The sequence below is a fragment of the Pteropus medius genome, unplaced genomic scaffold (assembly GCF_902729225.1).
Source record: "Pteropus medius unplaced genomic scaffold, Ma_sr-lr_union100, whole genome shotgun sequence".
In the NCBI taxonomy this organism is placed as follows: domain Eukaryota; kingdom Metazoa; phylum Chordata; class Mammalia; order Chiroptera; family Pteropodidae; genus Pteropus; species Pteropus medius.
In genome coordinates this window covers 3,895,713-3,910,313 of record NW_024346667.1, presented here as the reverse complement: position 1 = coordinate 3,910,313, position 14,601 = coordinate 3,895,713, and the positions used below count along the sequence as shown (strand labels likewise).

General features: G+C 38.9%; 1 protein-coding gene across 6 annotated transcripts in view; it reads right to left on the bottom strand.

Moving 5' to 3' along the window:
* INTS9 (integrator complex subunit 9) overlaps positions 1-14,601 on the bottom strand; it is an 81,686-nt gene that overhangs the window by 27,538 nt on the left and 39,547 nt on the right. For all 6 annotated transcript variants that reach the window (XR_005655634.1, XM_039875866.1, XM_039875867.1 and 3 more), the window contains one exon: positions 12,679-12,765. Coding sequence is in view for 5 of the 6 variants with exons in the window: in XM_039875866.1 (XP_039731800.1) it covers positions 12,679-12,765 (87 nt within the window). In the remaining variant the exon portion in view is untranslated. The remainder of the gene's footprint in view (positions 1-12,678; positions 12,766-14,601) is intronic.

The window sequence follows — 14,601 nt, the reverse complement described above, 5'->3', positions numbered from 1 at the left end:
AATCTGTTTTTTATTTGTCTAACTCAAATATGGGCCAATAACCAAGGACTATGGATACATCTGAACTGTGTCTAAAATGATAAAGGCCAAAACAAATGGAGAGGAGGAGGAGGAGAAAAGGAAATGAGAGAAAATGAATTGAGCAGGGAGAATATAACTATCATTACTATCCTTAGAGAGACAAATAAGACAGGATACCTAAGAAATGAGAAGATACTTTTACTAAAAAAGGAGAGGTGATAAGAGAGTACAAAGAGTTCTTGGAAATAAAAATATGATAGCATATAGACAATGAAAGCATGCCAACAAAACATATCAAGATTTTAAAATAAGCTAAAAACACTAAAAAGTTGTACAAGGCGTGAAAGACCCATGCAAAGAAAAAATGAGAAACATGAGGTAACAGAACTCAATAAAGAATTAGATATTTAAAAAAACTCAGAAATGAAGACTAAACTAATAGAAACACAAGAGTGAATAAGCACAACAGATAATGCCGTTAAGTAAAATCTAGGAAGAAAAAATTAAACGCTATAAAGAAATGAAGAGATAAAAAACTGAAAGAAAGTGGCAAAGTAGCTTGAAGCAAGTGAGGAAGATGCAACAGACAACAGGAGTTCCCAATGGAAATCTAAGCAAGGGAATAGGACAAATACTAAAAAACCGCAATTGCTAAAAACAAACAAACAAACAAACAAACAAAAAAATGGGGGGAGAGAGAGAGAGAAAATGAAACTATATAACAAAGCAGAAGATATATCCTGGGAAAATATTTAGACTATAAAGAAAAAGACACATAAACCTTTGGGCATGTGGGCAAAAAGAGCAAAAAAAAAAAACCAACAAAAATAGATTCTATAAGAGTTTTCAACAGCAATGCTTTTACTAGAAGAAAACAGAATAACATATTTAAGACACTCAAAGAAAGAAAATGCCAGCTAAGGATTCTACATCTAGCAAAACTGACTTCCAAGGTCACAGAGCACAGATAAACCAATTATTAACCTTCGAGACTCAGGGTATATTGTTCTGGTGATCCCATCCCGAGATGTCTTTTAAAGAATGAGTTTCAGATAACTAAAATGATGAAAACATGAATATATGGGTTAGTCGTGTGCATTAAATATGCAGTTACTTATAGAAGAGCAAATTAAGGTTAAAAGGGAGAGAGGATAATACGTAATGCCTGTATTTTCTGATGATATATAGTAAAAATATTTTTTAAAATGGAAGGAAAATATATATGCTCTGTCCTCCAGAGGCCTGGAAGCAATGGGCAACCTAGTAGCGACGAGCACTGCTAGAAACCAGAAAGTGCTATTTCCCACTAAGAGAATCCAGAGTTTCTAAGGGAAATGGGTGATTCCAGATTCAGGGCAGGGGATGTCCAAGAGGAGTCTTTGTGTTTGTAGTGCCATCCTGCTACACTAGATGGCAAAACAAAACAAAACAAAACAACTAGCAAAGACTATAAAGGTCATAATGGAAGGACACTGTGGACGACCTGAAATGCTTTCACTGCTCCCAAATGGGGCAGGCAATCTGAGCTGCAAAAAGACAATACTGCCATAGATGGAAATCCATGATACATATTTCAGAGTGCACTGTGAATAGACTGGGGCAGAGAAAGGGGCTTCTGAGTTCTTAGAAATTTTCTATTCCTTAACCTGGGTAGTGCTTATAAGAGTAGTTGCTTTATAATAACTTATTAACTACACACACACACACACACACACACACACACACACACACACACACACACACACACACACACACACACAGTTAACTATACGTTTTGTGTGGCTTTTGGTATCTGTTTTATATTATAATAAAAGAATTAATTTAAAAAATAGAAAAAATTATGCCAAAATAAGAAATATGATAGCAGAACTGAAAAACTCACAAAACGTTGGGAGATAAAGCTAAAAGAACATCCCAAACAAAAGAACAAACAGAAACAGAAAAGATGAGAGAGACAAATCTGAGTGCCAGTCCAGGAGGTCAACATCTAAATAACAAGAGTTCCAAAAAACGCAGAAGATGAGGAAGAAAACTAAAAATAAGGGGAAAAAATTTTTTTAAGTCAGAATTGAAGTTCTTGATTTTCTAGATTAGGGATCAGCAAATATTTTAAGCATTGCAGACCACATACAGTCTCTGTCAAATTATTGTACATGGTTATGTAATGCCACAGACTATATGTAAATGAATGAATGTGCCAATAAAACTTTATAAAAACAGTGGCAGGCCAGATTTGGCCTACAAAACAGGAACTTGGCCATTGTTGCCACCACTGTTCTAAATAGAAAGGGCTCACTAAGTACTCAGTACATGAATGAAAAATGTCCTTTCGTTTGACATTTCATCATAAACTTAAAGAACAAAGATTCTAAAAGTTTCCACAGAGGAGTAAATAGGATACACACCAAAAGATCTAGACTCAAAGCACTTGGCTTTTCAACAGCATTTCTGGGAGCTGGAGGAAAATAGAGCAGTGCTTTCAAAATCCTAGGAAAAAATTATATCTAATCAGCATTTCTATCAGAGTTTGAGGGCAGAACAAAGGCATTTCAGACGTGCAGGGTCTCATAAAGTTTACCTCCCATGTACTCTTCCTCATGAAGTTACTGAAGGATGTGCCCTGCAAAATGAAGATGTAAACAAGAAGAAAAAGAAGAAAAAAAAGGACCTAGAGAACAAAGCTTCTAACAGAAGAAAGAGGTGCAGAAATCTACGGGATAATGGTGAAGAAAATCCTAAACCGAAAGCCATGTAGCTGGCCTGAGAGCAGCGGAAATCAGGCTAGGGGAAGAGAGAAAGGATTTTTAAGAAGATAAAATCGTGAGAACACTTACTGAGCTTGAACATACTGCGGAGAGACATACAAATGGGGGAGAGGTTAGAAATAAGATTAGTAATAAGTACATAGAAAATTAAGCAAATAAGAAAACAAGAGAATTACTAACTTGAGGAGGGAAAAAGTGGTGCAAGAAGGAAAAATAGTCCTAAGAATGTTATGTGGCAATCCTAATGAGGGAAACACTAAATATTTAGCCAAACTAGCATAGAGATCATTTTGCTCCAATTCCCTTTACCTTTGTTTCTCCAGCAACAAAATATCAACAATCCTTCTCATTACCTTCTGTATAAACAGACACAGGAAGATTTTTCTGATTTCAGTTATCTGGCCTATGCATATTGTATTGCTTTAGGTTTTACAGTGTTTATTCAATAAATATTTAGTTAGCCCTGATCGTGGCCATAGCATTTAAGTTCTGTAAAGAGATGAAACGGGCACAAAAGAAAGGCCTCTGCTCACAAGGAGCTTAAGTCTAAGAAAAATTTTATAACAATACAAGGCAATAAAAGAGACTTCGAAAGCCATAAATGAGTCATCTTTGCCTGCATACTTGCCTTCCCTCACTGAAGGGCCTAAACGATATATTAAAAACGCAAATCTTAACATACACACAAACTCACACCCACCGTCCTCTCTCCCACTTGTAATGGCTTGCTATTACACTCAGGATAAAATCCAAGGCTCTTAGCATGGCTTTATAAGTTCACTCTTTATTCTATATTCTAAGCTATAAACAGCTCTTCAAGTGCCAGGCTCCCTCAAACTTGTAACTTCTCCCATCGCCTTCTTCACAATTCATGCGAATGATATTTACTTTTGCTTTGAACCCAGACCATTTGTCACTTTTTCTGTCTTGTAACACCAGTCTAGGCCAGCTGCACAGGCTGTGTGCTTTTTAAGACGCCCTGGCCCCAAGTATAGGACACAGGGAGGTGGTACAGACGCTCCCCCTGGTGAGGCCACGGGGAGGGGCTGCTGCTACTGCTTTTCTCCTTCCACATCCCGGTAATTCTGCCCACCACCTTGAGGAAGGAGGGGTTTCTCTCAGAGGTACTGAGACATAATGGAAAAAACAGACCTCTTCCTCTCTGTTATGTCTTGACCTCTGAGCCTCAGTTTCCTCATCTGTAAGACAGGGAGAGTACCATCTTCCTTTTAGAGCTGTTCTGCAGTGGGTAAATGATACAATGCACACATGCGGCACAAAGCAGGTGCTGAAAAAGACCATCTCCAACCCATCCCAACATAGAGTCATCACAGCCCCTGGAGCATATGCAACCTCCAATACAGTAGTGAACTTCAACCCAGGGGGATTTACTTTTATGAGCAGCAATGACAATGAATTTGAGTGGTCCAGGCACTGCTCTAGCGGGTCTCGAGAAAGAACCCAAATTATTACCCTGCTTTAGCTTCTCCTTTAAATTCCTCAGGATCTGAGACTGCCATGACTTGGGCCTCCTAGGGCTGTGCTTCATAAACAATAGACTTCTCATGTTGGGTTGAGCTGGGAGGCTCTCACAGGAGTGGCTGGAGTGAGCTGTTTAATAAATAACACTTGCAGCCCAACCACACCCCTCAACCCAGTTGAATTTGCTTTATGCTGCCTTCAGCTTGGCCGAGGCCCTGCTACTGAGCTGCCCTCTCAGAGGGTGAGCTACCTGGTCAGACGCAAGGCTAGGCTAGAGCTTTCTGCATTTACTCGGAGCTTCCTCCCCACACTGCGACTCATACCGCCATTACCTAAAACACCAGTGGGCTTTCTTCCCTTGACGGCCCTTCTGATCTAGGACAATGTCTGGTGAAAATTAAGCAGATTGAAATTCAGAAGAGTCTCTCGAAAGGAGTAATTTGGTTATTTTAATGTTTCCACTTTCTGCTAGAGATATAGGCAGCCTCCAGAGCAAGCTAGCAAATGCTCTGAGCCCTGGGGAAGGGAAAGGGGGAAGACTGAAGATGTGAAATATTTACAACTTTTGTCCTCAACAGTCCAGAACCTATTTCTAGAAAAATTACTGGGTGTTTCAGGTGGAGAAACAATTTCCTTAAGCAAAACAAAAGACATGAAAAATTCAGGTATAGTTTAGCTTGGGTCTTTTCTCATTTTCCCCCTTCAAGGTAAATGGCATAGAAATCATAAAGGTATGTTCCAGGGAAACTGAAGAAAGCATTTGTTTATACAGAAGCATTTGGTTATACTGATTTTTGATAACCAGTTTAGCAGAGCACTCTTGGGGGTGGGGAGAAGTGTCTTGTTAAATATAATAATAAAAACAATAACATATTATCTTTTTATCTCATTATATCACATTATTCAAACAGTATTATCTTTTTCATTTTTGTATCCTTAGCACTGAGCACAGTGCCCAACGTAAAGATGCTCAAAAGACAAAATGTTTACCTGTTAACCCAGGTAAACAGAACCAGAGAATGAATAATTAATGAGTCCTCCCTGAAGTGCAGCAGTAAGTGTGGGCAGAGGCGAGCCCTAGGACAGGGCTCGAGGTGGTGAAAACATTAGGGAGAACCAACCAGTGAGACAGAAGAAGACAGCTAAGAAGTCCCCAACGATCCGTTCTCCAGTCGGGCCTGGTCAGTTCAGGGTTTCGTGGCGGGCAGCTCCCCCACAGCTCCCGGGGATCTGGGCCTCCCATGTCACCCCGCCATGAGACCCCCTCCCACCTAATGGCTTGCTTCTAGTGAAGAGAATATGACAAAAGCTGGGGGATGTCATAACCCCATCCTTCCCTCCATGTTGTGAGTATTCTGCAGTGAGAGACCCAGAGCCAGCCTATCCAGTGTTAATAAAGTTTTCTGAGCCCTGTTCTAGTACAGAGGCAGTGTTTTCATACCGTAACTAAGCGTGAGCTTTTCTCAGGTCTCCTCAATGACGTTTTTATAAACTCAAATTGTACATACCTTTTGTAGAAGGCTGATATTCATATCCAATTTAACTTTGATTTTTGATTCTTTAATTGTAATATTGAGCAATTTACTTAACCTCTTTTTTTTCCTCCCTATTTCTAAAATCAGGGTAAAATACTCTCACGAACTGTTGTAAGCACTACAGCAAATGAGTAATAAAATATATATCAATATGTAAATATATATGACATTCAGTGCAACACTTATCTTCAGTTTTCCCTCCTTCCCTTCCCCAGGGCTCAGAGTATGTGCTAGCTCATCCTTATTCTTAAATTCTTTGGGTACCTTGTTCTGGTACCTTACATACTGACTACACCTTCTAGGTCTTCACTATTATTTGTCATTCCTCTATTTGGCAATGTCTAGAAGGTTTCTTTTTTCATATAGGTTTGGTGACTATATTTTCACAAATAAAGAATTTGGTTAAATTTTCTGTTGGCTAGACAAAAGACAAACGAGGAATTAGTCAAATGTATTGCTGGTGTTTTCAAAAGTATGAAGTTTCACTCTTCTATGTACAATGTGAACTTTCAAATCTTTTCTCTCCTTCCTGGTGTGTACTGGATGCTGTCATGTTTTTGCCTATATTGATCCCTTCCCTTAGAATGATCTCTTTCCTCATTCAAACCCTACTTAAGCTGACCCCAAACCGACCCCAGCCTAAGTCTTGCCACTTGGTACCTAATCTTCACTTGAGTCTAAAGATAAATTAGGCTGTTCCAGTTACTGAAAGGGGGCTATGTGAGTTAAACAACTTGAGCATAGGGATTGTTTTAAACTTTTTTGGGCATTTTCCTACAAACTCATCATAATGTCGGGCGTTTGGTACTTAATCAACAAAGAAGTTTGGAGTTCTCTAAATTACACATTATTACCCATGAATTCATTTCGCTAACACCCTTTCCCCCACTTTCCAGACAGTCACTTTGTTATTACTTCTTTCTACTTCATAACATCTTGTCTTTAACATCTTGTAACTTAGCTTTCCCTAAAACTCTCCTTATGCTTACTGAAGACGTTATCATACAGAGGCATTTACAAAGCCATTCAAAGCCATTAGGATTATTGGCTGATTAATGATAAGTCAGATAAGGAAACCCAGTGGGAACTAGTTCTGTTTTTTCCGGCTTTCTAATTTAGCAAAGTCAAGTTCTCAGAGTCTAAATGTTTCATAAGTACTTTCTAAAAGGTTTCATTGTTCTGTTTTGTTCTTATCACACTTGAGTGCTTAGTAAACCTCTCCCCAGTGCTGTGACATCATGCCAGACCTCTGCTATCTCTTTTTCCACCCCACCAACATAAGCAGCACAAAGATCTTGTGTTTCTGTGAAAAAGAAAGACTTTCAAGGCCACTGGGACCACTTAAAAGCTTACAAATAAAACACTGTTTGGGCTTTTCCTAAGTGTTTGATGAATGAATGAATGAACAAAATGGATATAAGAGCAGAATACAAAGAATATGAGCAGCAGAAAGTGGTGTTCCTCTCATTAGAGCAAAATGTGTTTAGCATACTGTGGGTGGGGTCGGGAGGACTGTCAGCAGAGTGATGACCTAGATAGAGTTTAGCAAAAGAGGAGCTTCAAAATCAAACACTTCTCATTATTAGCCTAAAAGGAGACTGCAGTCCCTGAGTTTTGTTTTATGTCAATTTATCTCTAAAATGGACAAAGACAATTGCTTAGGCGACCACAGCATAATAGAAATAATTCTTGAGAGTACCTAAACTATCTCTGCTTTAATTCTGTGCTCATCAAAAAACTCTCTATCTATAATTTGATCTCTTCGGTGGACTTGTTGACCAGAACAAAGTGTCCTAGAGAGATGAACTATTCTAACTCTGGAGCCAGGCAGATGTCTCAGTATAAAGTAATTAAATGGAATTTTTGTTTGTCAGTAAATATCCCGAGATTTTGGTTAGCCTGAATCAGTCCCTCAGAGGCTAATCAACTGTGAGTGAAATAAAATGATTTTGAGTTTCTGGAACTGCAAAGCCGAGGAACAAGGTGTCAGGACTCCATCAAGTACTACCACTCTGCGAAGATCTGCTTAAGGAGCCTCTCTCTCCCTTGGACATCTTTACACTTGATCTTAGCCAAAAGGCCGAGAAGCAATTTGGACATCTTTAAAAACTATAACATAAGTGAACTTAATTTAATTCAATTTTCTTCTTTGATGAAAAAGGAGACTGAATTTTAGAAGCTGAATTATAGTGCTAACTAATCAGTGGCAACAATGGTGTCACAAAATGGTTTTCCTTTTACTATCCTACCTTGTTTTTATCCAGAAAGGCAGAATCTAAGGTAAATTAGGCTGTGAAAGGCAGGTGTATTCTGGTTACTGAAACAGGGTTAGCCAAGTGTATCATCAAAGGGCAAAAGGATGTGGGTGTTTACTGAGCACCTACTATGTCTCTGGAACCATAAAATAAAAGACTTTACTTATATTACTCATTTAATCCTCCCCCAAACCCTGTGAGGCTGCTAACAGTACTCCTATCGAGGATAGAGAGCCTAGAAGAAATAAATTGAAGCTACTAAGAAGCAGCTCTGAAATTCAAATACCAGTCTATTTGACCACTAAGCACAGGCTTTAATTTTCTTCCTACTAGATAGTTAGATCTGATAAATTCCTCTATAAATACTCAAGGAATGTCAGAGCAGAGGAGTAAGATGCTTGTTTTTCCTTTTATATCTTCTATAAGGTATGAACCCACATTTTTAGCTCTAACTACTGAAAACTGCCATAACATTTCAGCCAGGAGTAAATATATCTGTGCATAATTCCTTAGTGTTTGTGAGGATTATGACAATATCCTTAATTATAACTGCAGCTTTCCATACAAAAAAAAAAAAAAATGCCCACCTTAAACAAAAAACACTAAAGGCTGGGTTAGTTTAAGTGAAATATCTTGCTTTGAATTTTCCCATTAAAAAACCTAAACTTTGAAGTGGGTATGGAAAAGTCTGAGACCCAAAAATTATATTGCAAGGGATTCTCCTTTTCCTACCCTTCAAAATCTGTTTTCAAGAAGGGTAAACTGCAATGTCAACGTGAAGAAGAAGGATGACTGACTTCTAAATAAATCTCAAGGAGCAGTGTCAACTGAGGCAGGGAGTCAGACAGCTGCCAAAAAGCAAGAGTAATAGGTTTTTTTGGTCTACATACTAATACTAAATCAAATGCTAATTCCAACTATGATTTAAGGAAAATGATTTAAGGAAATTTGTCAGACTCCTTTGACCAACCAGTTACAAAGATTTTAATTTACTGTTTTCTTTAGTTGATGGTCTTATTAGTAACTTAAGCTACTAAGATGCATTAATTCTAGGCACTTAACCAAGAGATTGCCTGTATAAAATTTAAGTATAAGTAAAAAATTGGGGGCTCGAACCTCACATTCAACTTGCAGAGCTGTTTTTTCTTGGATCATACAGGATTTTATTTTAACGTGAGAGCCAACATTTTGAAAAGATTTTAAAAATCACTTTTAAAACATCCAAATTTTGAGCTTTTCTTAAAAATAAAAAAAAAAAAGGAAAGATTTGGCAGTGTCAGTCGTCCCACTGGAGGGGCGTGGTCACTGGCCCACAGTTCCCAACCGCCCACCTCACTCCTGTACTTATTTTCCCCATCCCTGCAGGTATCTGAGTTTGAGGCCCCTACTTTAGAGAAACTGAATAAAGAAAGTACAGGAATTAAAGAAAAAACAAACAAACAAACAAAAATAATAAAGAGAAGACATACCCCATATCATTTGGGGAAAATGTCAATGTACCAGACAGCAAAAAACAGTGTTTCTCAATATCATATGCTATAGAGCTTTGAGACAGTAGAGATCAAGTAGATTGAGACAGAGAGAAATTTTAAAGTGATGTAAATCCTTTAGTATAAATATTGTCCGAACGAAGCACTTTTAGTATGCTGGCCCAAGGTTCAATTCTAGGTGAGTATTTCAAAAGAACTTTTTGTCTAATATCTTCATATTCTTCCACCACTTTTAATACTTATGGTGAGTTTATCCAGGAGAAAAAGAGGACATGTCTTTCTTGTTTTATCTAATGTCTCAGCATATTGTTTCCAATAATTAGACTCTTCTCTTTCTCTCAGTAAGAATGGCTCATCTCATGCTCAAAAGCCAAAACAAAATACTTGACCAGGATCAGAAATATGGTCATGATATAAGAAATAATGAAACATGGTCTTCTGCAAAAGTACAAGTTATTCTCCTTGCTCCTCTACCAAGTTGGCTTCTAACAGTCTCTGATTTTTGCCCACCAGGTGGCGAGATAGTAAATTCAAGATTTTATTTCCACTAGCACCTTTTTTAAAAAAAGATTTCCTAAGCACCTTACAAAATCAATTTCAGCCCCTCTCCCCACCCTCCAGCCCTCTGCTCTTTCAAGTTCAATCGACTTTTCTCCCTAATGTGCAATGGCACTTCTTTCGTGGCCCAGTTACCTCATACGTTACAAAAAATGGGAGGCCAAGGAAAACTGCCAAGGACTCTGCCCAAGGTCACAGAAGAAAAGGCAAAACAAGGACTTGGAACTTCCTAAGACTTGGCCCAGGGTTTGGGAATCAGGAAACAGTGACCTTTGAACATCATTTCTGGTGTGCCAAAATTATTTGTGGCAGAATATTATAAAGGGTATAAATTTAAAAGGAGGAAGTAAGAGAAGCCAAAGCATACATGCTCCACTGGGAAAGAAAACAAAGTCCTAAGGCTTCTAAGGAGGGAGGTATATAGAACTGGGTCCAATGTGGTCCAGGGGCCACATGAGAGAGAGAAAGAAAAGGAGAAGAAGGTTTAGCAATGGGCAGGAGGAAAGGTAGCTGAGAATAAGAATGCAAAATGAGGAGAAATGGGGTCCTTGTACTAAGCAGGTAGGTGGACAAATCAAAGAAACCACTTATGTATTTACAGAAGACTCAGACGTGTGTCCAGAAAATACTTTCTAAAATTGACGCCACACAGACATCATATCCTCCAATCAAGGAAATAGACATATAAAGATCCATAAAACACAGGATAAAACACGCAGAGTTAAGCATAGTTCCTCCGCCCCTCACGTGAGAGGGGGCTCACACACACGTGAGAAGAGCATGTGTGTGCCCAAGAGGTGGTCTGGCATGGTGGTTAAGAGCATGGGCTCTGGAACCAGACTAGTCCAACTGCCTGGGTTTGAATCCAAATCCTACTGCTCACTAATTCGCTGACCTTGAGTGAGTTACCTAACCTCTCTGTGCCTGTTTTCTCCTCTGTAAAATAATGTTAAAAACTTAAAACATTGAGGACTGTGCTACATCCATTAAGTAAAATAACATGCATACAAAGAAATGCATAGAGAAGACTCTAATGCTCAAATTCTGAAACACTTACAGTATAAAAACAAAGCACACTTCTCCTAGCTACATATACATATTCTTGTGGAAAGGATATTCACAAAATAAGACATTCAGAAGTTTAGATAATCAGATGTCTAACAAATCACTGACCTAGAGGAAAAAAGAACTCGGTGCTTAGGCAGCTGGAAAAGAGTAGACTTGGGTAGGAGTGTATGAAACACGTGCTACTTAAGAAATCACAAGGCAGATTTTGACTGTGGACTCTGGATGCCGGGCCTGGAAGGCTGGGACTACTGCAGTGCCTGGAGGTGAGGGCAGCAGCTGGTCGGGTTAGAGAAACCACAGTATGTTAAGCCTGACTGGTGTCGGCCACCACCCATTAAATATGAGGGCCGGAAGTAGAATCAAGTTGTCTCTTTGTCTCCTCTATTAATTACATTTCTAAAAATTTCACCTCTCATCATCTGGTTTCTGATCCTAGCACTCCACTAAAACCAGCCTCTCTGGGATTTCCACAGCCAAGGGCCTCTTTCCATCCTGTGTGATATTTCTCTATCTGAGACCACAATAAGCCTGAGTTTTGGGAAGAATTTTTCCCCCGGCTTCTACTCACCCCTTCTATTACCCATCTAATTATGACTTCATAGCCTCTTTCACAATTCCTACTGATTTTTTTTAATTCTATCTAAGAAATTTCTTGTCATTTTATGTTAACTTATGTTAAACTCATCACGCTCATTGCCGCTGTCTTAGTTCAGGCCTTTGTTCTCTCCCTGGGGTTCTGACACAGTCCTACCACTGGTCTTCCTGCCCCGTCTCCATACTCCTAAATCATCCTCCATGCTGCTTCCATAATTACTTACCCCCAAATGAATATGTGATCACATCATTCTCCTTCTTATAAACCCCTACTGATGGACTTCCCTCTCTCAATAATATTCAACTTTACACATTAGCTCCTTCGATATCTCGCTCCAACGTTCCTCTTTAGTTTTGTCTTTCACCCCTTTACTTTACCCACGCTATTCCCTCCTGAACTTCCCTGTTTCCTGAATACAATGTAGCCTATGATGCTGTGCCTGGATGCCCACTTTCCAACTTCTTCTATCTGGAAAAGCCCTTTTCTTCCTCCAAGACCCACTTTAATTGTCATGTCCCAAGGAACATCCTCCTCAGCTTTCCTAAGAAGAGAGAATTCTTCGTCTTCTACGTGCCTATAGCACAATGATCAAGCATTTCTTATAACACATGCCATCCAAGATTGTAATTCACCTGTTTATCTGATTTCCCATTAACCCCTGAGCCCCTCAAAGATAGAGCCAATCATTTTATTAATTTAAAAAAACCCCAGACCTAGCACAGTACCTTGACATAGCATGACTGTCTCTCAAAATATGCTGGTTGACTCAAACATAACCATTTCATAAGACAGGGAAAAGTTTAGTTCTAACAGTTTACATGTTTAAGCATAAAATAATAAGACAACAAATGAGACTGTCTGTAAAGCCTCAGACTACTGTCGAGGGGAAGAGACAGGCCAACTGCTCACCGCTGAATATCCTTGTTCTTCCACATGGAGGCAGACTGGGCCTTGGGCACTCTTTCAATGAAATTCACCAGCTCTTCCATGAGAAGCCTGAGTTTAAACAAAAAAGTGATGAACACTCATAAAAGAATTAGAAAAACACTGCACTATGACATTTTAGCCAAGAGAAATGGGCTTGTCTGCCTTCCCCCTCTCCAGTCACCTTTCTCTCCGTTGTAGATGAATGCAGACACCATTTCACATAAAGTTGAACAAAAACCTAGCCCTCTCATTGAATCTTCATGTTGAAAGTTCAGAACATATATGATTTAATTCACCTTTAAAACAAGCCTCACATGTTTCTTATTCTTAAACAGTGAAATATATAAGCCTATGGTTTAACTCTCACTCTTAAGATCTCTGCCTTTACATACGTAAAAATACAAAAGGAGAAAAAGTTAAATGACTGTGAGGTATCTGATTTTGGTGGCAGTAGGGGTAGTAGTAAGATTATTTTTAAATGATAATATTTGATAGACATTTTAAATGAAAAAAGTAAGTTTTCTTGATGTGTGTTTTAGGATTAACAAAATCCTATATGGAAGAAAACTAATCCTAAAAATCTAACTCAGGAACCTACAAAAGGTCCGGCTGTGCAGATCACAAGATAGAGTACTACAGAATCACTACTGAGGGAATCTAAGAAATGCCTCACTCGACTGGATCCATGATCTACATGCTCTGAGGAATATATGGGACAGAGAACTGTGAGAATCCTGGATAACCAGAGGAGAAACAAAAAGCTAAAAACAGATTTTCAACGTTGTGAAATTCCTTTCATAATCTAGTAGAGATGATCTATAATGACTTAAAAATCCTCTCACGATCAACATACATATGTGGCAAGCCATAAATATATTTCCATTTGAATGGTGAACAACTTCATTTCCATTTATTTATTTATTCCTAATAGCATCTCTTCCTTTCATCTTGAAGAAGCAGTACCAGCTCCAGTAGTCTAAGACCTGGGATCCAGGCTCATTATCATCCTGGTTGTAGCTTCTGGGAGAACAGCTGGGTGCGTCCATCCTCACGCTTTAATTTTCTCAGACTAGAGTCTAATGTTTTCAGCTGATCAATAACTCTCCTTGAAACTGATCCATCACCTTGAGTGTTTTACTTTCCATAATGTTTCTTCCTGAGATCCTTTACTTCTTCCCTGTCACACTGCAGGTAATGTGATCTGACACAAAAGCAAGGACATATTTTGTTTTGTTTCTGGTAATTCCATCTTATGGATGAGCTGGACTTCTGTAAGACACTAGAACCCAAAGTGAAGAGTCTATATCGACACCTAGATTCCATATTTTGGGTCTTGATAGGTCCACCTTATAACATGCTTGTTAGTTTAACACGATTCTTTTCTCTGGGGTAATTTTCCTCTAAGTGATGCTACGGTTACTTGCAGCAACCATGAAGGCTTAGAAGGGGCAGAGGAAGAGATGACAAACGTTCTCAGAGTCAGAGTCCTGAGTTTCACTCTCTCAGAAGTACAACTTAACCATCTAATTACTTATCCTGTTTTCTACAAGCTGACTCCATTTATATCTGCACTCATCCATAAAATGGGAACTTTTGAAAGCAAAGTAATAAAATCTTTTTTCTTAAATATGCTACCTGTTCCTTTCTCTGAAGCTCTTTGCATTGCTTCTTTGTGGTATCTTACTAAATGTTACTTCCCCTAATTAGCAGCATCTGCACAGAGGGGCTATCTAAGCAAACACCTTCCAGTTTTGGCACATGCACGCGCACACACACAGACAATGAAGGCTACACACGGCATCAATCTCTAGGCAATTCCAGTGAACATTTATTTTATCTAGAGAGCTATCTATACATGCCTCGTTCCTGGTCAGCTTCTCAGAAGGAAAAAACAATCGTTCCTGG